Source organism: Poromitra crassiceps (genome assembly GCF_964638095.1).
Source record: "Poromitra crassiceps genome assembly, chromosome: 23".
Taxonomy (NCBI): Eukaryota; Metazoa; Chordata; class Actinopteri; order Beryciformes; family Melamphaidae; genus Poromitra; species Poromitra crassiceps.
In genome coordinates, this window is record NC_139639.1 from 7251210 (window position 1) to 7276325 (window position 25116).

At 43.2% G+C, this 25116-nt stretch overlaps 1 protein-coding gene and 1 long non-coding RNA gene across 2 annotated transcripts in view; both read right to left on the minus strand.

Annotated features, from left to right (window-relative positions):
• LOC310797402 (uncharacterized protein) overlaps positions 1 to 2650 on the minus strand; it is a gene marked incomplete at its 5' end in the record, with an annotated part of 67461 nt that extends 64811 nt beyond the window's left edge. Inside the window, one exon of the mRNA XM_083659771.1 lies at positions 2599 to 2650. Within this exon, the coding sequence (XP_083515897.1) occupies positions 2599 to 2650 (52 nt within the window). The remainder of the gene's footprint in view (positions 1 to 2598) is intronic.
• A 7742-nt stretch (positions 2651 to 10392) lies between these two features.
• On the minus strand, positions 10393 to 23859 carry LOC310797140. Its single transcript, XR_014553710.1, has 3 exons — positions 23819 to 23859; positions 17933 to 18017; positions 10393 to 10481 (listed from the first exon to the last, which is right to left on the minus strand). It is a non-coding gene; the product is annotated as an uncharacterized lncRNA (long non-coding RNA).
• Positions 23860 to 25116: the final 1257 nt, after the last annotated feature.

Below are 25116 nucleotides of genomic sequence, written 5' to 3' on the forward strand. Positions count from 1 at the left end.
TTTAAATTGATTCCTCTTCAATATTACCTGCTCTGGATTTGGTCCTCTCCACGACTATTTGTCCAATAACTTTGGTTATAACAATCAACTTTTCATAGTTAGTTATGAATTAGTTAGTTTGGTTAGTTATTAGTTTGTCATCAAACCACATGCCCCCAAACACACTTGGATTTAAAGTTTGCCTCACCCAACAAACATTTTCATAATTATTGTACATATTTACATGAGCTCATTTCGGTCAAGTCAATTCAACAAGTCCAGTCAGCAGTCTTTCGAGTCAGAATACCTCCCTCTGATCATCACTTCCCTCCAAGTCTCTCCAAGTCTCTCCAATCTGCAACAATATTTCCTTGCAACACATCACAATGAAATAAATCATATCTTCTATAAATCCTATAAATCCTATAAATCCCCCCTTCTGAAACTCCTACAGATCTATATCTAGAGTTTCACTCTCTTCATTCTGCAAATAGAAATTCTATACACAGATATTATTTAATAAGAACCCATTTCATATCTTTGTAAGTTTATTATTTCATTTATAATTTGGCTCTTAACATATCTATATATCATACTTAGGCTGTAGCTTTAATTTCATGTTCAAATGTAATATGATAAGTAGTTTTCCACTTACCATGTTAAGCACTGCATTTAGATCCATCTCACTTCCGCTTCCAATCACTTATTCATCTAACGCCTATTATGGCATTTATCCAAAATGACTTCTAATATTTCTTTTATGGTACCTTCCTCTGATCATTTGTAATAGAAACGTTATAATAGACTACTTTTAACCTACGATACTTTCAATCTATCGTACAGAAGATTGCAGTTGTTCCTGCTGGACGCAGTTAACCTATTTATGGCTTTGAGAAAGTACCTTCGCTGTATAAACAAACACCTATTATTCTTTTGTTTTGTCAAGCCCCCTGGCTCAGCAGCCCTCCAGCTGTTGTCTCCCAGTCAACTAGTGTCTGTTTGCACCTTATCACTATAATCACACTTCTATTAAGTGCAAATTTCACTGCATCTTGATTTCTTGCGAGACACATGGCTTGTATATTTTTTTAATTTTGAGACTACTTATCAGACTAACGGTAATAATGATAGATTTGGAAAGTAGTAAATGTCTGCAAATCAAATTAACTTTATAATGTTATTCTAAATGTTTGTTCAGAAAACGACTTCTCTTATTTTCCTCAGGCAGTGAATGAGCCATTCAGGCCATTTGCATATAAACATGCAATTTGGGCAACAAAGTCACCTCTGCTCCTTTTAACTCTCTGTAACAGATTTAAGCAGACAATTATAGTTAGTCATTGCAATCACAAATAATGGAACATCTTTCTATTAAGATTAATCTCACAGTTACTCTAAGGTACATTTTTCTAAATAAGAGTGATTTTTGCTCAATCTTACCTCCCTCAGGATGTTGATTTGCCAGATCTTTCCATCAGCATTGTTTCAGACCATGTCTCTTTCATAATGTAAATTTACCTCCAGTGGCTTCTTCTCATCCTGCACATGGCCCTTTGATCTTTTATCAAAGTCTATTTTGCCTCTAGTACCCCCTATGGCTAAAGTGACACCTTCTCAGGCCAGAGTTTAGTGAGCCATCTGTTGTGCCCCAAATACTATCTAATCCCACATGTTTACAATTGGGTGGGGTTGGGAACCATGCAAGACCCCCTTAATGAATATCCCATAAAGTGTAAAGATTTATAAAAAGTTATAAGAACAATTTAGTACAAATGTATTTTCCTAAGACCATTGGGTTATTATAATCTTTCTGTACTCCATTCAAGTTAATAGATTTCCCCCAATAGCCTACAATATGCACTTATTTCCCCATGCAGGTCACCCTGCTTACCATCCTTTAGAATGTTAATGACCTCGCACCTCCCTCTGGTGCCCTCAGATCCTAAACTAAAGTTGTTTACTTCCTAAAAATCATTCTCAGATTTTCAAATTAGGATATTCTTTACTCTGTTCAAATATTTGGTATCATGAAACCAAGCTATCATTGAATTATGATAAATGTACTATTAAATGTTTTCCATTACACTTTACACTTTTTCCCATTTACAAAGGTTATCCTCATGTAATGCCTTTCTCCTCTCCTCATTACACAATAACCTGCTTTTTAAACAGAAAAACAAAATTCAGGTTAATGTCAGACATGCCATTGCTTTATCAATTTTCATCAGAACACATCTTTCCTAAAATAGAAATATTTTCTCTTCTCTATGACAGGCTTCTCAATGAATAGAATGCTAATTGTTTGTTCTTCACGCCTTGAATTCCGCCCTCTGGCTTCTCCTTTGTTCTATGGCCACTAGGTGGGCCATACAGTGATTGAGGAGCTATATGGTGGGGGTTGGGTATCAGAGTGAGTTTGTTGCCAATGGCAGGTTTTTTTCCACCTGAATAGCATTTGTTAGCTTCAAACCCTTCCTCCTGTTGCTCCTCTTTGCCTTCCCCTCCACGGCTGTGGAGCCGCAAAAGGCCAAGGGTAAGCTATTGAACTTGGTCCCAACTGCTGTGCCTCCTTCCTGCAAGCCTCCTCTGGCGTGGCCCTACCCCCACTCAGTGGAGTACCTGTCTCCTCCTTTGTCTTGCGAGAGGCCACACGGCTGAGTTTAGCTCCCATTTTCAATACACAAGTGAACTTTCTCCCTGTTAAACTATTTTTCTCTCTGCTTGTCTGGAATCAGTCCAGTCAACCAAATTTCACACACACAGACACAGTTTGCAAACACCGCTCATTCATGGACAGTCCTCATACACACGTGCACTTATAACGATATGGTATTATCTATCCCAATATAACTCATTATTGTGAGCATTATAAAACTCCGTAAGTTCCCTCTTAATCAAATTTACTCACTATTTTCGGTTCTCTTTAATCCTATACTAATATCTAATGCATCAGGTCCTTATCTAGAGCATAAACATTACAGGCCTCTAAGGTCTCATTCACACACATGTGAACAATTCTGCTTTTGATAAAAAACCCCCGTCTAACGGTCTCGTCTAACGGTACGTTTTAAACGCCTCACCTAGTGAGATTTTATATTTCCATCAGTCTAACTGGAATTTATCTGACGCGTCATACATTCTAAATGCATTGAATTACCATCTAATGGCTTTAATTTATCATCTAATGATTTTAAGTCGACATTGCATTATAAGTAACCTAGTTACGTCAGATTCTAAATCCGTGCAGATTATAAATCTGTCTAGTTAGGTAACCTAGTTACTATAGATTCTAAATCTGTTTAGTTCTAAACTATTTTAATTTCCATCTAATGGTGTTATACTAACATCTAATGTCTCAATTTCCACTCTTCCTCAGGCGATAAATGTGCACAGGCGTTCAGACTTTGTACCCAAGACTGATCACTTCTCAAAATTGATTCAGAACTTTTGTTCGAATTCTGCACAGTGTAGTCTGTCTGCCTCCCTCTGATCTTATCAGGTCGTGCATTTCCCAAAATATCTCCGTCTTCCAAATTAATTAGACTGAAATTACCCCCTAGATATCTTCTTTCACAATCAACCGCAGACTTTTAAAAGCAAATAGGCAACTTACCCTATATTCTCGCTTCTCTGTCTGTCTGTCTCCTCGAAGCAGTGAGCAGGCCCCAAATAGGCCTCCTTTGTCGACTGTGTTTTTCACTGCTCCCAGGCGGCAAACACACTTCACACGTCCCTCCTCCGGACCGGGTTTCGGCACCAAACTGTCGTAAGAATTTTCCTCCTACTAAATAACCAACTCTATTTGCTTAAAAGAATCCATGATTTATTATACATGTGCGCACATGGAAGTATCCTTCTACATCTCATATCTCGTAGCTGTAATACTTCCAGTCACAAGGGTGATCACTCTATTTAAAGACACGAAGTAGGAGGAGGTGGAGACTATATTAACATACAAAGGAGGAGTTTACTAAACCACTCCTTCTAGCTTAATTTTGGATTATCTTACGACACGTCGCAAAGAAGAGTTAATGTGAAATTAATTGAGAAAACTTGGACATTGTAGCCTACTTGCAATATTATTGTCAATCAAATGTCCCTGTTTCCCCGTTGGAAACACGTTTCTATTTTCCAGTCAACAAAAGAACCTGAATTGCATCAAATCAGAGATGTTTTTAACAGGCATATGATGTGATGGTGTTGTTGTGAGATATACAAATATGCATGGAGAGAATTACAGCATGCATTGCGCACACTGTATTAAAGGGACTGCGAGACGGGAATCTGATAGGTATGATTGATGTAATGCCCAGGCATTGCCTGGCCACACCTGTGAATAACTCTGGTGGTAAAGACAGACCACCCAAATGCGCTGGCATTTTGCGGAGCACAGAGAATAGCAGATGACTTGGCACACCTCCAATTTGCACCTGCGCCCGGTGTTATGCCGAGTTCTGCATCCCCACCGAGAATTGCATCCCCACCATATTTTGGGGCTGTTTTAACTTAAAAACAGGGAGGTCACGTCTACCCAGACAATATCATTTTTAAACAGTTATGTTTCTGTATAAATCATTGCAATATGTCTTGTGAGGTGAGGATGCATTTGGTGCAAAACTTGGCATAACACTGGAACACAAATTTACACTTGCGCGAGGCGGACTGCTATCGTCCCTGCAGGGAAGGCACGCATTAAGGTGCGCAAACAGGTGCGCAAGTGCAAAAAGCGGATAGCGACTGTACCAAGATAGGGCCCTATATGTTTTCCACACGGAGAAATATCCTCCATTTGTCTGCCTGCAGAAACTCTGCCCCTGCCAGCTGCAAGTAATTAAGGCTTGTTAACGCTCTGATGTGATGTGCACATACTTAAAAAATAAGAAGAAACAATAACAACCGCCCTGGAAGCCATTGTAAATAAGAATTTGTTCTTAACACGTTAAGTGCCATAGCCGAGATAATTCGTCTTACATAATCCAACGCTTGAGTGCCAGAGCCGAAATAACTCGTCTTACATAAACATTTTTTTTTTTGACGGTGGGACATCAATCAACAACTTTTACATCTTCGAGATCACTATTGGAGCAAGAGAATGTGTATAATCTATTTTACCGACCCACTAAGTGTTGACAGTGCTCCCCCAGACGAGCGAAATCAAAGAAAAAACTGCCGCGGGGAGCAAGCCATTCAAGGAAATGGCGAGGCGATTTTACAGTAATCCATTCCACACTTGTCTTGCCCGAGAGCGGCCGCGCAGGCAGCCGCACACAGAGAGCGGAGAGCGATTTGCAAAATAGATTATAGGTGAAACACACTTTGAAACACCTCAGAAAGGCCAGAATCAACATCTGCCCATCGCCCACGCATTCCCCGGCCCATCTTGACTCGCACAAGGAGCGTCCGCACGCAGGCAAGCAGGCAGGCAGGCACGCAGACAGGCAGGCAGGCAGCAGCAACGCGCTTCTGACACGCCCGCTGTAGAGCCAGGAGGAAGGAGGAGAAGACACACGGAGGGAGGAGTTTGAATGAGAGGGGTGTTTCCTGTTGTTATGGAGGAAATTACTGTTCAAAACTATTGTTTAGAATGTCTGACGGTCTTACTGATGCCAAAAATGAATGGTTAAAGTGACTGTTCTGTCGAATTTCACAAAAAGCCATTTATCTCTGAATAAATTTCCAGACGCTGAAACCATGCTGTACTCAACGGCTAATATCTACATAACTACTAACTCTGCAAACTAACTCTTTTAGACAGAGAAAGCACACATTCTATTAGTTATTTTTAGATGATTGGTGTTCATGAATTCTTAACAGAAAATAATCCTCGGCTCTTGTAAAATGAGCCAGAATCCTAAAAAAAAAACCTGGCACAACTTACCTACAGGATGAAAAAATGGCTGGCACTCAATGTGTTAATGTCTTACCTGGTTAAATAAAGGTTAAATAAAATAAAATAAAAAGGCGCTTCGACAGCCTTCGAGCAGAGCTTCCGCATGTAGAATCTCTGTTGTGACGCGTTTTGCGTCATAACGGAGAGTTTTGTCTGAGAATGAACTGGGAGCTCTCCCTGTAGGGTTGACTGAGGGAAGGTAAAGACTGCACATCTGCTCATACTACTGACATTGTAAGGATACAAATCTGATTGAAAAAAAGTCTTCCTTTAACACATTGACTGCCAGCCGGGTTTTTTTTGCTGTAGGTAGCTTCTGCCAGGCCGTTTTTTGAGGATTCTGGCTCATTTTAAAAGAGCCGAGGATTCTTTTCTGCTTGGAGTTTGTGAACACAAAGTTCAGAAAAGTACTAATAGAATGTGTGCTTTCTCTGTCTAAAAGAGTTAGTTTGTAGAGTTAGTAGTTATGTAGATATTAGCCGTTGAGTACAGCATGGTTTCAGCTGTCTGAGAGTGAAAGCTGAGATAATCGCAGTTTTGTGAAATTCAATCAAACAGGCAGAACAGTCACTTTAACCATTTATTTTTGGCATCAGTGAGAGATCAGACATCCAAACAATATAGTTCCGAACGCCCTCTCCTTCAACTCCTCCCTCCGTGGGCGTGTCTAGTGGCTTTCAGCCTGCGTTTGTCACAAGCGAGTGCTCTGCTGCTGCTGCTGCTGCAGCGAGTTCGAGCAGCCTCCCTCCCTGGCAGCGAGTTTGAGCAGCCTCCCTCCCTGGCAGCGAGTGTGGATAGGGCTCACTCGTCTCTTGGGTTTGAGAGCCCCGATGAAGCCCCGTGCGACTCTAGGCTTATGCAAATTTGCAATCCCCCGTGTGCTGCTGCTGGCGCGGCCCGAGAGCGGCGAGTCTGGTGACTGATGACTGTAAAATCGGCAAGCCATTTCCTTGAGAATGGAGGAAGCAGCCGCGGGAGGCGGCTGCTTTTGGTTGACTTTCTCTCTGTCGGGAGGGCACCGTCGCCACCTAGCTGGTCGGTAAAATAGATTATACACATTCAATACTTCCAATATCTCCATAGGAGACGCGGGGGGCATTGATCCACGTAGCACCGTCAAAAAAAAAAAATTTTTTTTTTTTGACGACTCAACTCGTCGTTGGCAGTGAACAGCTGGATTGTGTTTGACGACTCAACTCGTTGTTGGCAGTGAACGTGTTAAGAGGGTTAGGGTTAGCTTCTCAACCCATCATTAATCATCTCGGTAATATAAGCACATGGCAGTGATTTCCTCCTCTCTCTGTTTTCCTCACGGAGATCTCCCATTTCCTCCTCTGCCAAAGCATCACAACCGAGCTGCGGAAGTTCTGGTGGAGAGGCATTGTTTATTTATTAAACAATATATATTTTTTCTAAGTATGTGCACACATCCATGGAGAATCGCATGGAGAGCCTTAACAAGCCTTAATGACTTGCAGCTGGTGGGGGCGGAGTTTCTGCAGGCAGCAGCAGGAGCATTTTTCTCCGTGAGGTAAACAGAGAGAGAAGATAAAACACTGCCCATGTGTTTACATTACAGAGATTATATATGATAGAAAGTGGGTTGATTACCAGTAAAGCCATCCTTTAACAGGGATTCTTAAAGCAAACCCTACATACAATGTCACAAAGCTTGATGCATACCCACTGTCGCACATGGACGATTGCATAGACCAGGTGAGTTCTGCGAAGTTTGTGAGCAAATTCGACCTTCTTAACGGGTACTGGCAAGTCCCATTGACCAAAAAGCACATGAGATTGCAGCATTCATCACTCAGTCTGGCCTTTATCGTATAAAGTCATGTCTTTTGGCCTATGGAATGAACCAGCGACGTTCCAATGCCTGATGAAAACTGTGATTATTGACATCGAAGGCTGTGCTGTTTATTTGGACGATGTAAATAAATCTATAACAAGCGCAAACCTTTAAACCCATGGTGCCACTGGGGTCATCTCGCCATTCCGAAGTGTCGGCATTCCGATCATTGACTTCTATGCTTTCGGACAGGCGGCCCTTTTTATCTCCAAAAAAGGTTTTGCCATTGCAAAAGATATTAGGTCCGCCTTTCCGACATAGCATCTTGAGTTATTTAGCCTACAGGGGTGGGAGAGGGTAGGTTCTGGGGGAGGTTAGGTTTAGGCGTGGGGGGTGGGAGAGGTTAGGTTTAGGGTTAGGGTCTGCAGGAGGTTAGGTTTAGGCATGGGGGGTGGGAGAGGTTAGGTTTAGATGTGGGGGCTGGGAGAGGTTAGCTCCAGCCGGTCCCCCGGGTTAGGGTTAGGGTTCTTTCGCAATGGCGAGACAGATCTCCATTCCGTCAATTTTGTCGGAATGCCGGTATTTCGGAGTGCCGACATTTCGGAATGCCGAGGTATCCCTGGTGCCACTCCCCCTACGGCCCGTTTCCATCCCCCCTGCCTCCCCCAAACACCACCCATATCCCCCTAGACACTAAGAGCTCATTTATGGGGGGGGGGGGGGGGGGTGTTAGTGTTAGTCTATTTAATGGAAATGAGGTGGATATGTCAGACTTGCCTGTCCCTACAAACTCCAGGTGGATTTATTGCTGTCCTTATCTTCTATTTTTTATATTCTACATTTTATGTCTGGTTTTTAGGACCTTACATTGCTGCAGGTTTAAGTCTGTATGTGCCCATGTATCTTTGATCTTTTTGTATCTTTTGACTTTCTGTACGTTGGCACTTGTTGCACATTACAACACATTTCTGTGAAAGCAGACAATAAATGAACTTGAACTTGAACTTTATTAATCTACGGCTACGATGCTAGGCTAGCTAACCTGCCTTGGCTGTGCTGTTGTGATGGTTTCCTGCGGCTGCTTGACATCAAGGAAGCCACGCCCCAAAAGTTAGTCTTTTTTATCATCTCTTTCACTCGAAATGGGGCCACAATTTAGAAAATGGAGCCCATGAGAGCATGAAAAAGACTTGAAATTGTTGATTCAGACCATAAACTCATTCGGAAAATGTTTTAACACATACCATGTGTGTTTCATGTTTATATTCACTAGTGAGCAGTAGAGAGTCAAATGTGTGAGTGTGTATGTCGTACTGCTCCATTTTGCCCGTATCTGTAAGCTTTCAGAAAATGTGCAGAACTACGCACGAAATGAACGCAGATTATGAACGGAAGGCTTTGAGCATAATTGGGCCTTTATCCTACCCAGCCCTCAAATCCTGACTCTCTAGTACCTTCCTATCCCAGAATTTTCCAACTAAATTCATTAAACAAGACTGACTACGACTGAGTGAGTGAGTGAGTGGCTGACTGAGTGAGTCATCGATTGAATGAGTGACTGAGTGAGTGGCTGAGTTTGTGAGTGAGTGAGTGAGTGATTGAGTGGCTGAGTGAGTGAGTGAGTGAGTGAGTGAGTGGCTGAGTGAGTGAGTGAGTGGCTTGGTGAGTGAGTGAGTGAGTGGCTGAGTGAGTGAGTGAGTGAGTGGCTGAGTGAGTGAGTGAGTGAGTGAGTGAGTGAGTGGCTGAGTGAGTGAGTGAGTGAGTGGCTGAGTGAGTGAGTGAGTGAGTGAGTGAGTGAGTGAGTGAAGCCGTGTTTGGAAGGGTTTCCTCATTCACTCACTCACTCATTCCCCATGTAGTGTTTTCAGTGTTGGGCAAGTTACTTTTCAAATGTAATATACTACATATTACTAGTTACTTTGATTTAAAAGTAATAAGTTACTTTACAATATTACTTTATGTGTAGAGTAACTCGTTACCTATTACACTACTTTTGCATTACTTTCACCAAAACAACAGCAGCAGCAAAATGACATCGCCGCCCCGGAACCATCCTGAAAAATAATTTCAACCGACTTGAAGTCAGTGTAAACAATCCAAAATTCTAAATGTTATTATTTTCCTTTGTTATTGTCATCTATAGTGGTTATTTGCATACAGCCACACAGTTTGATTAGGAAATGATTGTATCTTTTTTGTGCTTTGATTGAATCAGATGTAACTTAATTTGTAACTTGAGTTGCTTGACAAAGTAACTGGTATAATATTACTGGAATCATATAAGTAATAAGTTATATTACTGAGTTACTGCTAAAAGTAAATTATATCACATGCAATATGTTACTTTTGTAATGAGTTACCCCTAACACTGGTGTTTATCATATAGTGAACTATATGTGGAACGATCAAACAAGTTTCGGACACTACCTCACTCTTCTCTTTTGGTAAACATGACAGCATTGGATTGTGGTAGATGGGAGAAAATGTACATTCTCTGTTCACTAGAAATTGACTGACTGACTGACTGTCCTGACTTTTCTATCTCATGACGCTGGCCCAGCACCGTGGGAAAAGCTACTGCACCATTCAGCATACATCTGAGAGAACAACTTGTCCCTCCACCTGTTAAATCTGATCTTAAATCACTCTGTCTCAGTTTACCTGTGAATTGATGGAATGAGTCCATCTGCTCTTGAGTCCACTCCATGGCAAGGTCAGGTCCATGTTTCCACAGCACACGAGTGATGGGACCAGTCACAGAGGACAAGTCTGGCTTGAGCACAACACTGCCCCCTAGTTTCCCATAGAGTGGTTTTTCTGCAAAGACAAAACGAATGGAAGCTGTGACATTTTAAATGTGAGCGTGTGTTTTGGCAGTGTCAGAGGGGGCGGAGCAGGTGTCAGAGGGGGCGGAGCAACAACACTTCAGCTAAACATCTAACCTGCTTTGAGACTTAAAGGCATGTCTTGATGTTCTGACTGTATTCTGATATTTGTCTTTGTCAGCCTGTTGTGACATAAAGAGAGAAACAGTTTCATCAGTTGTCCTTTAATGATCCTAAAAACAGCCATCGCTCCTCCTTGATACTTGAAACACATCAGTTCATCATCACAACATTCAAGATTAGAACCTTCTTTTTAACTAGTGACGTTAAAACAGGTTGACTTGTATTGGAAAAGTGAAGTCATCTCAACACATTGTAGATATTTCAAGGTATTAAAAACTAAATGTAATACTACTAATACATAATGCTATTTTGATACATAATACATCAGTATTTCTTAAATGTTTTGTGCTGTCTACTCTTTTCTGTTATGTTCTACTGTTTTCAATTTTCCTGTGAGTTATTGTCCTTTCCAGTACTTGACTTTTTTTTTTTATGACCAAATTTTTATTATGACATTTATTATGACATATATTTATGGGATGGCATTAGCTCGGGAGGTAGAGCAGGTCGGCCAATGACTCAAGGGTTGGCGGTTCGAATCCCGCTCCCTCCCAGCTGTTGTCGTTGTGTCCTTGGGCAAGACACTTAACCCTCATTGCCTCGTATGAATGGGTATGAATGTCTATGAATGTTGGTGGTGGTCGGAGGGGCCGTAGGCGCGAAATGGCTGCCACGCTTCCGTCAGTCTTCCCCAGGGCAGCTGTGGCTACATCACCCGTAGCTTACCACCACTGGTACGAATGGTGTGAATGAATAATGATTCCTGTGAAGCGCTTTGGGTGTCTAGAAAAGCGCTATATAAATCCAATCATTATTATTATTATTATTATAGACACAACATTGACATTAATATGTTGGCTGCTTTCATTCCCCTTCCCCATTCACCGTCTCCTGTACACACCAAAACATATAAAAGAGCATACATACAATCACATATACAGTGGAGATATACACCTGAATGCAAGCACGCTATACAATATGATACACTTTACACCACTCGACGTAGGCTATATCATTTTACTAATTCGATTGCATCTGTAAGAGCTTCAATTGTTTCCCTTTTTGCACCATTTACCCTAACCCTAACCCTTGCTATGGATGATTCTAAAACAAGAGTACTATGAAATAAATACATCCACTGATCTACTTTAAGGACATGGGGTGGTTTCCATCTCATTACCAGAATCTTCTTTGCAGCTGTAAGGCCAGAGAAAAATATTTTTTTGGTTTTACCAGACATATTGAGGGAGGAATCATCATTTAACAACATAACATTGGGTAAACAGGGTATTTTAGAGCCAATGATATCTGATAAAATCAGTGCAATCTGTACCCAAAATGATCTCACACCTGAGCATTCCCAAAACATATGAATATAGGTGCCAATTGACTTTTGTGGACATAGCAAGCAAAAAGGGGTGGTAGTTATCTGTAATTGGCAACACTTTCTAGGTGATAGATAGAATCTATGAATCATTTTATAATGTAACAGTCGATTATTATAAATGCGGGAAGTGGCAGAAATGTTCCTCCAGTACTTGACTATTGAATGAAGTCATGCTGTACCACTTCATCTCTGGTCTGAGCCTCCTACAGTAGGCTACCTGCTGGTTTACTGCCTGTAGACCACTTCATCTCTGGTCTGAGCCTCCTACAGTAGACTACCTGCTGGTTTACTGCCTGTAGACCACTTCATCTCTGGTCTGAGCCTCCTACAGTAGGCTACCTGCTGGTTTACTGCCTGTAGGACACTTGATCTCTGGTCTGAGCCTCCTACAGTAGGCTACCTGCTGGTTTACTGCCTGTAGACCACTTCATCTCTGGTCTGAGCCTCCTACAGTAGGCTACCAGCTGGTTTACTGCCTGTAGACCACTTCATATCTGGTCTGAGCCTCCTACAGTAGGCTACCTACTGGTTTACTGCCTGTAGAACACTTCAGCTCTGGTCTGAGCCTCCTACAGTAGGCTACCTACTGGTTTACTGCCTGTAGAACACTTCAGCTCTGGTCTGAGCCTCCTAGGTGGCTACCTGCTGGTTTACTGCCTGTAGAACACTTCAGCTCTGGTCTGAGCCTCCTATAGGAGGCTACCTGCTGGTTTACTGTCTGTAGACCACTTAATCTCTGGTCTGAGCCTCCTATAGTAGTCTACCTGCTGGTTTACTGCCTGTAGACCACTTAATCTCTGGTCTGAGCCTCCTACAGTAGGCTACCTGCTGGTTTACTGCCTGTAGACCACTTCATCTCTGGTCTGAGCCTCCTAGCTATCTGCTGGTTTACTGTCTGTAGACCACTTCATCTCTGGTCTGAGCCTCCTAGCTACCTGCTGGTTTACTGTCTGTAGACCACTTCATCTCTGGTCTGAGCCTCCTACAGTAGGCTACCTGCTGGTTTACTGCCTGTAGACCACTTCATCTCTGGTCTGAGCCTCCTACAGTAGGCTACCTGCTGGTTTACTGTCTGTAGACCACTTCATCTCTGGTCTGAGCCTCCTACAGTAGGCTACCTGCTGGTTTACTGTCTGTAGACCACTTCATCTCTGGTCTGAGCCTCCTAGCTATCTGCTGGTTTACTGTCTGTAGACCACTTCATCTCTGGTCTGAGCCTCCTAGCTACCTGCTGGTTTACTGTCTGTAGACCACTTCATCTCTGGTCTGAGCCTCCTACAGTAGGCTACCTGCTGGTTTACTGCCTGTAGACCACTTCATCTCTGGTCTGAGCCTCCTACAGTAGACTACCTGCTGGTTTACTGTCTGTAGACCACTTCATCTCTGGTCTGAGCCTCCTACAGTAGGCTACCTGCTGGTTTACTGTCTGTAGACCACTTCATCTCTGGTCTGAGCCTCCTAGGAGGCTACCTGCTGGTTTACTGTCTGTAGACCACTTCATCTCTGGTCTGAGCCTCCTATAGGAAGCTACCTGCTGGTTTACTGTCTGTAGACCACTTCACCTCTGGTCTGAGCCTCCTACAGTAGGCTACCTGCTGGTTTACTGTCTGTAGACCACTTCATCTCTGGTCTGAGCCTCCTAGCTATCTGCTGGTTTACTGTCTGTAGACCACTTCATCTCTGGTCTGAGCCTCCTACAGTAGGCTACCTGCTGGTTTACTGTCTGTAGACCTCTTCATCTCTGGTCTGAACCTCCTATAGGAGGCTACCTGCTGGTTTACTGCCTGTAGACCACTTCATCTCTGGTCTGAACCTCCTACAGTAGGCTACCTGCTGGTTTACTGTCTGTAGACCTCTTCATCTCTGGTCTGAACCTCCTACAGGAGGCTACCTGCTGGTTTACTGCCTGTAGGACTTCAGACCAGCTGTGGCAGCAACAGGAAAATGGACAATTATTAGGCTAAACTGCCACACTTCATATTGCATTCACATGGAGGGAAATAGCCTTTTTTTAATGTATTACTTTTCTCATAATTCATACTAAATGATGAGGATGTGTACATGTAGAGGCACATTTCACGTGCACACTGGTGGCCTATTAGTGTGTGAGGGGCACTTTAACAACATGCATGATTTTTAGTTGTGAGAAGTGCCTGACTGTGTCTTGAGTCACATGGACCAGCTTGAACACATTTCAGATGCAGAACCTGGAACAGTCTCAAATATGTTTGCAATGCTTTTGGAACATTGTTTGGTTGCAGTAACAGATTAGGTCACTGGGTGGTGCTGCTTGTTTATACTGAGACTGTGTTACAGCAACAGGTTGAGTCAGTAATTCATGCATTTTACCACAAAATGCAACCCAGTCTCCATTTTTTTTAAGTAGAAACATTTGTCCACAGCCTAAAAACATTTCTATTTCACAATTTCGACTCTAAAATTGTTAAATGGGAAATGTTTTTTGTGTTGATTTTTGGTTAGGTTTAAGGTTAGGGTCTGGATTAGGGTTAGGGTTAGAGGGTCTGAGGTGGTCGGGTCAGGGGGAGTCGAGGACCCCTCCTCCACGCCCCACGCCTAACCGTAAACCTAACCTCTCGCACCCCCCACACCTAACCCTAACCTCTCCCACCCCTCTCGAAACTCCCACCCCTCTAAAAAGGGGAGCGTGTCTATGTTCCCACAATTTTGAGCCTGGCTTTATCCAATATTCAAATTTCTGTTTTGGAAATATATGCAAATTTGTGTATATTTATGCCTCATTTGCACAATTAAACATACAATTTCAAAAAACTGTAGTGTCTGTTTTGATAGGATCATTAGATAATTTTCAAAGCTTTCCCTCATAGGATTCCTTACTCTCTCATTTAGAACATATTAAGCACACAAAATCCATTGAGTTTGGTTTTGTTGCAATTAGTGAGAGGTTGACCCAAACGTTTGTGGTAAAATGCCTACAGAACTACGCCCAGTCTGTGTCCAGACAAGTAGGTCCTCTCTTCAGTAACAACTTGGTACGTGTTAAACCATATCAGTCTACATGTTGAGAGATTATGTAAGGGATAATGTATTGTGAGCCGGTGATTACTGGCGAAATAATGACCGACAGGTGAATGATTGAGCCCGACGCGCAGCGGAGGGCTTAATCATTCACCTGAAGGTCATTATTTCCAGTAATCACCGGCTCATTATACATTATCCCGCTTAGAACACGGCCTACAACTAAATCATTCAATAATCTGACAAAAATAATTATTCAAATAGATTTTTTAATAGCGTTTTCAACAACAAAGCGGTTTCATTCGTAATTGGCACACAAGACACCACAGCTGCAACTGGTTGGCCTAATTAGTAGTGTCTTGCTGACAAAAAGCTCTTATCAACTGATTAATCCAGGTGTGGCAGAGCAGCGGTCGGTTGTCGAGAAATAATGACCGGTGAATATTGTTGATTGACCAATCAGAATCGAGTATTCAAGAGAGCCGTGTTCTAAGTAAGGGATAATGTATATTGAGGCGGTGATTACGGGGGAAATAATGACCGACAGGTGGATTGAGCCCGACGCGCCAGCGGAGGGCTTAATCGTTCACCTGAAGGTCATTATTTCCCAGTAATCACCGCCTCAATATACATTATCCCGCTTAGAACACGGCCTACAACTAAATCATTCAATAATCTGACAAAAATAATTATTCAAATAGATTTTTTAATAGCGTTTTCAACAACAAAGCGGTTTCATTCGTAATTGGCACACAAGACACCACAGCTGCAACTGGTTGGCCTAATTAGTAGTGTCTTGCTGACAAAAAGCTCTTATCAACTGATTAATCCAGGTGTGGCAGAGCAGCGGTCGGTTGTCGAGAAATAATGACCGGTGAATATTGTTGATTGACCAATCAGAATCGAGTATTCAAGAGAGCCGTGTTCTAAAGTGCCGTATAGACCAGGCAGCACTACTGTATATTGACTTGGTACATGTTAAACCATATCAGTCTACATGTATGTTGAGAGATTATAGTGCTGTAGAGACCAGGCAGCACTACTGTATATTGACTTGGTACGTGTTAAACCATATCAGTCTACATGTATGTTGAGAGATTATACTGCTGTAGAGACCAGGCAGCACTACTGTATATTGACTTGGTACGTGTTAAACCATATCAGTCTACATGTATGTTGAGAGATTATAGTGCTGTAGAGACCAGGCAGCACTACTGTATATTGACTTGGTACGTGTTAAACCATATCAGTCTACATGTATGTTGAGAGATTATAGTGCTGTAGAGACCAGGCAGCACTACTCTATATTGACTTGGTATGGTGTTAAACCATATCAGTCTACATGTATGTTGAGAGATTATAGTGCTGTAGACTAGACCAGGCAGCACTACTCTATATCGGCATATTGACTCCAGAGAGAAATAACACAATGTCAAGGTCTCAACCCTGAAGTCCTGAAGTGGCAGCACAAGGTCTATAAATAATGACTCACTCAAAGTCTCTTGTATCTGCAAATGTCTCAAACCAACACAGAAATAAATCTTGATCAACTTAAATAGCCTGTCATGTTGATTTTTACTGAAATCATCCCCACCACCATATGGATTTACCAAGATCATTACATCAGAATTATAAGATAATTATTTCAGAATTATAATTATGTCGGAATTCTTGCATATTTGCAGAATTATGAGATAATTGTGATAATTCTAAAATATTTTCAGAATTATGAGATCTATTGGCAGGAGTCATTCATTAATTAAAAATTTAAATTAATTTGTATTAAAAAAAGCTTGAAAACAGATGTTTCTATCTACTATCACGTCTGGAGTGAGAGGGGGCTGGTTTCCATCAGAGACCTATTAGATGGTCATTTCGCATCCTTTGATCTTCTGAGGAGGACATTTGAATTGCCCAACATGCACTGGCTTAGATACTTACAAGTCGGAGACTATGTTCGATCCAAGTTTCGTGACTTTGTAGTTCTCCCAAATGAACATGTTTTTTAATGTTTTCTTAGCCCCCCTCATTCCAGGCATCTTATTTCTAGATTTGTGCGTCTGTTTGATGATTGCATCAGAGCCCCGACTAAGAGGATTAGGGAGGCGTGGCAGGAGGAACTTGGTGTTGTCCTGTCTGAAATTATTTGGGACAGGACTCTGTCTGTGGTCCAACTCTGCTCAATTAACAGCAGACACCAGCTGATCCAATTTAAAGTCACTCACCGTATTCATTACTCCAAGTCTAGGTTGCACAAGATCTACCCCTCTGTCTCACCACTATGTGATAGGTGTCAGGTGTTGAGGGTATACTATCCCATGCTTTTTGGTTTTGCCCTTCGCTATCTGGATTCTGGGCCAAAATATTTGATACTGTAAGGCCTATAAAATAACCTGTCAGTCGGAGGCAGAACTCGCCATCTTCGGCTGCTCGGAATCCTCTCTGCTCCTCCCTAATGCTGTGCAACAGTCTCTGACGCAGGGGATGACTGTCCCAAGAGACTCATTCTGAAGGAGTGGAAGTCCCCCTCTCCACCTTCTTTTCAGCTGTGGCTGACGGACATGGTCTCGGTTATACGTATGGAGAGACTCCGGTTCCTGAGGACCAATTCGCGTAGGAAATTCTCAATCATTTGGGACCAGTTTCTGGCCTACTTAGACGAGGTTGGGAGCGGCAGGTGATTTGCCCGGCTGACTTTCTATGGAGCCCTTCCGTGGGATCCCACACACTCTTACAAGCACACGAGCACTTGATAAGGCTGGTTAGTGGTAACACTGGAATGTTTTTGGTTTTTGTCTGAGCCTGTTTGTTCCCTATGTTCTGAAAATTGTAAAAAAAAAAAAAAATAGCTTGAAAACGGTCTATTTATTTCCCAGGTGAATTCAATACGCTTCCATACAGTTTATAGCCTTTATGTAAAATCAATCCAAACTCACGGGACTTTGCGCTCTCTGCAGCCAGCAGGCAGGCCCACATCAACCAAGTCAGAATGACAGGAGGCGACATCCTCTTCTCTGGAACCTAAATAGCAGACAGTATATCACAGTATATATTACAGTATATCACAGTATATATTACAGTATATCACAGTATATATTACAGTATATATTACAGTATATCACAGTATATATTACAGTATATTATATTACAGAAATGGAGGAAACGTGAAGTATTTAAAAGTTTAAGGATTAGAAGGATTAGAAGCCATCTCTTCAGGACCTGCACACTACCATTATGCTGAAGCGGTCTTGGAAAATCATGGCTGACTCCTCCCACCCGGGACATAAACTGTTTGAGGCCCTCCCCCTTGGCAGGAGAGGTCTGGCAGTAGGCCAGAACCTCTCATCACAAGGACAGCTTCTTCGTATGTTACTTTAAAATACTGCACTTTAAATGTGTGTGATTGTTTTCTATATAGCTTTGTCTTCTCCTATTGATGTGACCGCTGCAATGCATACTTGCACTAAGTAATCTGATTACTTACTGTGGCTATTAAAGTGAAACAATAGAGAGAAACAGGCTGGAGGCTAGAGGCTAATCGCAAAACTGAACGTGTACGGGTGTGTCTCCACCTCATAGTGAAAAATGCTTCAAGTTGAATCAGCTCAGTATAAACTCACTGTTAGGAGCACAGAAGCACTGAAGCAGGTTGTCCCTATAGGAACACTGTTAGGAGCACAGAAGCACTGAAGCAGGTTGTCCCTATAGGAACACTGTTAGCACCACAGAAGCACTGAAGCAGGTTGTCCCTATAGGAACACTGTTAGCACCACAGAAGCACTGAAGCAGGTTGATCCCTATGGGAACACTGTTAGCACCACAGAAGCACTGAAGCAGGTTGTCCCTATAGGAACACTGGCACCACAGAAGCACTGAAGCAGGTTGTCCCTATAGGAACACTGTTAGCACCACAGAAGCACTGAAGCAGGTTGTCCCTATAGGAACACTGTTAGCACCACAGAAGCACTGAAGCAGGTTGTCCCTATAGGAACACTGTTAGCACCACAGAAGCACTGATGCAGGTTGTCCCTATAGGAACACTGTTAGCACCACAGAAGCACTGAAGCAGGTTGTCCCTATAAGAACACTGTTAGCACCACAGAAGCACTGAAGCAGGTTGTCCCTATAGGAACACTGTTAGCACCACAGAAGCACTGAAGCAGGTTGTCCCTATAGGAACACTGTTAGCACCACAGAAGCACTGATGCAGGTTGTCCCTATAGGAACACTGTTAGCACCACAGAAGCACTGAAGCAGGTTGTCCCTATAGGAACACTGTTAGCACCACAGAAGCACTGATGCAGGTTGTCCCTATAGGAACACTGTTAGCACCACAGAAGCACTGAAGCAGGTTGTCCCTATAGGAACACTGTTAGCACCACAGAAGCACTGAAGCAGGTTGATCCCTATGGGAACACTGTTAGCACCACAGAAGCACTGAAGCAGGTTGTCCCTATGAACACTGGCACCACAGAAGCACTGAAGCAGGTTGTCCCTATAGGAACACTGTTAGCACCACAGAAGCACTGAAGCAGGTTGTCCCTATAGGAACACTGTTAGCACCACAGAAGCACTGATGCAGGTTGTCCCTATAGGAACACTGTTAGCACCACAGAAGCACTGAAGCAGGTTGTCCCTATAGGAACACTGTTAGCACCACAGAAGCACTGAAGCAGGTTGTCCCTATAGGAACACTGTTAGCACCACAGAAGCACTGAAGCAGGTTGTCCCTATAGGAACACTGTTAGCACCACAGAAGCACTGAAGCAGGTTGTCCCTATAGGAACCCTGTTAGCACCACAGAAGCACTGAAGCAGGTTGTCCCTATGGGAACAGGCCTGTTATAAATATGGAGTGATTTGTCATTCAGCAGCAGTAAATGATCTTGGACAAAGATGAGCTTGAGACACAAAAGGTGTCATCAGGATTCAAATCTGAATCTTGTAGATCTGTTGTGATCAAGTCACAGAGACATTCTGCCTTCATCTGACATTAAACAAGTCTAGTCTAGTCTGTCACCAAACCGGTCTAACAGAAACCAGCTCTGAGGCAGAGAAACCACAGACACATGAAAACAACATCATTCATGTTCAACTAGTGTGAACAAGCTTATTTTACAGTGTGCTGTTTGTGTTAAGAAATGGTCACAAAGCCTCCTGTTAGCATCGCTAGCCTCCTGTTAGCATCGCTAGCCTCCTGTTAGCATTGCTAGCCTCATGTTAGCATCACTGGCTAGTGAGAGTCAAAGGGAACTGAAGGTATTTCCCTGATGGTAGAATTCCTTTAGCCTGCTGTAGGTGGAGCTGGTCATTAACACACACGACGAAACGTTAAGCTGAACCTAATACAGACTAGAGAGGGGGGGGGGGGGGGGGCAGCCTGAGGGAGGGAGGGAGAGACAGACAGACAGAGAGAGAGAGAGAGAGAGAGAGAGAGAGAGGGGGGGGGGGAGCGTGAGGTTGGGAGGGAGGGAGAGACAGACAAACAGACAGAGAAGAGGGGGAAGCGTGAGGGAGGGAGGGAGGGAGAGACAGAGAGAGAGGGGGGAGGAGGGAGGGAGGGAGGGAGGGAGAGAGGGGGGAAGAGGGAGGGAGGGACAGACAGAGAGAGAGAGAGAGGGGAAGCGGGAGGGAGGGAGAGACAGACAGAGAGAGAGGGGGGAAGAGGGAGGGAGGGAGGGAGAGACAGACAGACAGACAGAGAGAGGGGGGAAGCGTGAGGGAGGGAGGGAGAGACAGACAGAGAGAGAGGGGGGAAGAGAGGGAGAGACAGACAGACAGACAGAGAGAGGGGGGAAGCGTGAGGGAGGGAGGGAGAGACAGACAGAGAGAGAGGGGGGAAGAGGGAGGGAGAGACAGAAAGAGAGAGAGAGAGGGGAAGCATGAGGGAGGGAGGGAGAGACAGAAAGAGAGAGAGAGAGGGGAAGCGTGAGGGAGGGAGGGACAGACAGAGAGAGAGAGAGGGGGAGCGTGAGGGAGGGAGGGAGGGAGAGAGAGAGAGACAGAGACAGAGAGAGAGGGCAGCAGAGAGAGAGAGGATGTGTGTGGACTGGTTTTTTCCAGACCAATCTAGAGAGAGAGTGGCGTCAGCGGAGGACCAAAATGCGCGACTCATTAGCCAATGAACAGCCAGGAAGGGGTCTCGCGCTACTTTTGAATGCTAAAATAAAGCTGATAATGTAGGCTACAATTTCATAAAAGTGACAATGTTGTGCACACCGGATAGTTAGTTAGGTTAAGTTAGTTAGGTTAAGGTAGCGACGACGGTATTTGACAATTTAGCAGCTAAATCATAGATTATTGAAAGATATTCCATATTCCAGACTGAAATGCCATAACAGAAGTGGAGTATTGGCCAGAATGACATGAACATTTGGACACTTATTCAGCGGGTATCTTGCATGTTGCGTTCAGGTGCACTGCAAAAAAGAAGAAAAAGAAAAGCAAATTCCATCGCGGGCCACACGGGGGGGCGCAAGTTGAGTATCACTGGGCTACACTCTCCTTTATTGAACAACTGCACCGGTGTCTGCGACCGGGCTGGCGTTCCAAGGATTACATTATTATTACTCTCTTACCTTTCATGACACAACTTTAAAACTTAGATGGATGATCGAAGGTAAAATCACTTCATCTCCATCAACAACTGTAAATCCCACACCACCCCAGTATTACACGTCCCTAGTCCCCCAAGGCTCGGTGCTTGGTCCCCTTCTTTTCATCCTCTACATGCTCCCCCTAGGTCACATCATTCGCCGCCATGGACTACAATTTCACTGCTACGCTGACGACACCCAGCTCTATATCTCCACCAAAACCATCACCCCTGCCACTCTCACCACCCTCACTGACTGTCTCACTGAAATAAAAACCTGGATGACCAACAACTTCCTCAAACTCAACTGCAATAAATCAGAAATCATGATCTTTGGCCCAAAATCCCTCCTCCCCTCCTCCCAGAACCTCTCACTCTGCATTGATGGACATACAGTCACCCCCTTCCCTCTGGTCAGAAATCTCGGCATCATCTTGGATCCCACCCTCTCCTTCAAGTCACACATCAACAACATCACCAAAACATCCTTCTTTCACCTCCGAAACATTGCACGACTCCGCCCCACTCTCTCTCCCCCTCAGCCGCCAAAATACTCATCCACGCCTTCATCACCTCCAGACTAGATTACTGCAACAGCATCCTCTATGGCCTCCCTTCCACTGTCCTCCGTAAACTGCAATATGTCCAAAACTCAGCTGCCCGATTAGTTTAGTTTAGTTTAGTTTATTTGTTTAGCACAAATTTAGGTACAAATCTGTGCAAGGTGGGAACGAAGCCTTTGCAGGCTTGTACAGAGTTCCACACCTACTCATATTAATTTCGTGACATGCAGGCTAAACATTCAACAACAAAAAAAAAACACAGAAAAAGAAAAGCTACATGTTAAATCAGCAAAGCAGTGAAAACAAGATCATTTGCATCTGGAGCAAAAGCAAGAAGGCTAAGAGGAGAACAAAGTCTGTTCGAGAAAAGTTGTCAAAATCTGTCAGAGAATTCCCTCCTCCCCTCCTCCCAGAACCTCTCACTCTGCATTGATGGACATACAGTCACCCCCTTCCCTCTGGTCAGAAATCTCGGCATCATCTTGGATCCCACCCTCTCCTTCAAGTCACACATCAACAACATCACCAAAACATCCTTCTTTCACCTCCGAAACATTGCACGACTCCGCCCCACTCTCTCTCCCCCTCAGGAGGGAAGAGGGAAGATTACTCACCCACTCCCGCTCCAGAGAACACATCACACCCATCCTCCAACATCCTCACTGGCTCCCCATTCAACACCGCATCCACTTCAAAATCCTGCTCATCACCTACAAAGCCCTCAATAATCTGGCCCCCTCTTAACAGATCTCCTCCAGCGCCACTCCCCCACCCGCCGTCTCCGCTCCGTCTCCGCCTCACCCCATCACCAAAACCAAGCACCGCACCACGGGGGACAGAGCCTTTGCCATCGCTGCCCCAACCCTCTGGAACTCTCTGCCCCTCAATATCAGAAACTCCGACTCACTCACCTCCTTCAAAACCCAACTCAAATCCCACCTCTTCAAAACAGCCTACAATATCTGACTTCTACCTCTAACCACCATTCCATCTCTGCAATCTATTGATTTGTATTTGTTTTCGTTCTTGTTATTTAGTTCTGTTTACTGTATTATTTTTCTATGTATTGTAAAGCGTCTTTGAGTTCCCCAGAAAAGCGCTATATAAAACTTATGTATTATTATTATTATTATTATTATAAAATAGCACATATTTAGGAAAAGTAATGGCAGGGTCATATCTTTTATTGAAATAGAGTTACATGCATTACAAATATCAAAACGGTCCCATGCACAGACCACAGGGGCGGTTCTAGTGTTAAATCTAAAGCTCTGAGCATGTTTTGGATCCTCTGCAGAGGAAACAGAGAAAACAAACAAAGGCCGCCGCTGTCTAGCGGAAACCAACCTTGTAGGCTATCTCAAAGCTATTTTCCCAAAGGAAGAAAAAACTGGTTTAAAGTACCTTAAAGTAACCTGAAACTTCCACAGGTTATTTTTTGGGTAGCCTATACCCACATAATCCATTTATGAAAAAAAAGGACGAATTTGGAGATTTGGTTTCCGTCTGACAGCGAGTGAGTAAATACAATACAAGACAAAACAAGACATGACATGAAAAGATAGTTTCCACAACATCACTAATGTTGAAGTAGATCTGCTGATATACTCAGGAAAGTCAAATGGAAAGGAAACTGTCATAAAAGTCGATGGTACAATAGCCTACCTTTTGTTGGAGAAAGTTACAGTATCTGTGAAACCGTGAAGATCCAAACAAAGAGAGAGAAGGAAGGGGAGGGGCAAGAGGGGGGAGAGAGACAGAGAGAGAGAGAGAGAGACAGAGAGAGAGAGAGAGAGAGAGCTTGTTTGTTACCATCAGCATGCAGGCTGTGAGCCAGATTGTTGTGTGAGAAGTTTTCTTTGATATCAAACAGATGTGAAACTGCCTAAAGGGATTTTCCACTTCTGTCACATGATCTGACACATTCCACAGAGCAGGGAGAGCTTTAAGAAGAGGGTTTGGCAAGTCTGCTGTTAAGACACATTACTGATCCCAAAGTCACTGCATTTCATATGAACACATGAACCAGTGACATCACCAACAGTAACGTTCACATTACTGATCCCAAAGTCACTGCATTTCATATGAACACATGAACCAGCACATCACCAACAGTAACGTTCACATTACTGATCCCTAAAGTCACTGCATTTCATATGAACACATGAACCAGTGACATCACCAACAGTAACGTTCACATTACTGATCCCTAAAGTCAATGCATTTCATATGAACACATGAACCAGCACATCACCAACAGTAACGTTCACATTACTGATCCATAAAGTCAATGCATTTCATATGAACACATGAACCAGCACATCACCAACAGTAACGTTCACATTACTGATCCTAAAGTCAATGCATTTCATATGAACACATGAACCAGCACATCACCAACAGTAACGTTCACATTACTGATCCATAAAGTCAATGCATTTCATATGAACACATGAACCAGTGACATCACCAACAGTAACGTTCACATTACTGATCCATAAAGTCAATGCATTTCATATGAACACATGAACCAGCACATCACCAACAGTAACGTTCACATTACTGATCCCTAAAGTCACTGCATTTCATATGAACACATGAACCAGTGACATCACCAACAGTAACGTTCACATTACTGATCCATAAAGTCAATGCATTTCATATGAACACATGAACCAGTGACATCACCAACTGTAACGTTCACATTACTGATCCATAAAGTCAATGCATTTCATATGAACACATGAACCAGTGACATCACCAACAGTAACGTTCACATTACTGATCCCTAAAGTCAATGCATTTCATATGAACACATGAACCAGCACATCACCAACAGTAACGTTCACATTACTGATCCATAAAGTCAATGCATTTCATATGAACACATGAACCAGCACATCACCAACAGTAACGTTCACATTACTGATCCTAAAGTCAATGCATTTCATATGAACACATGA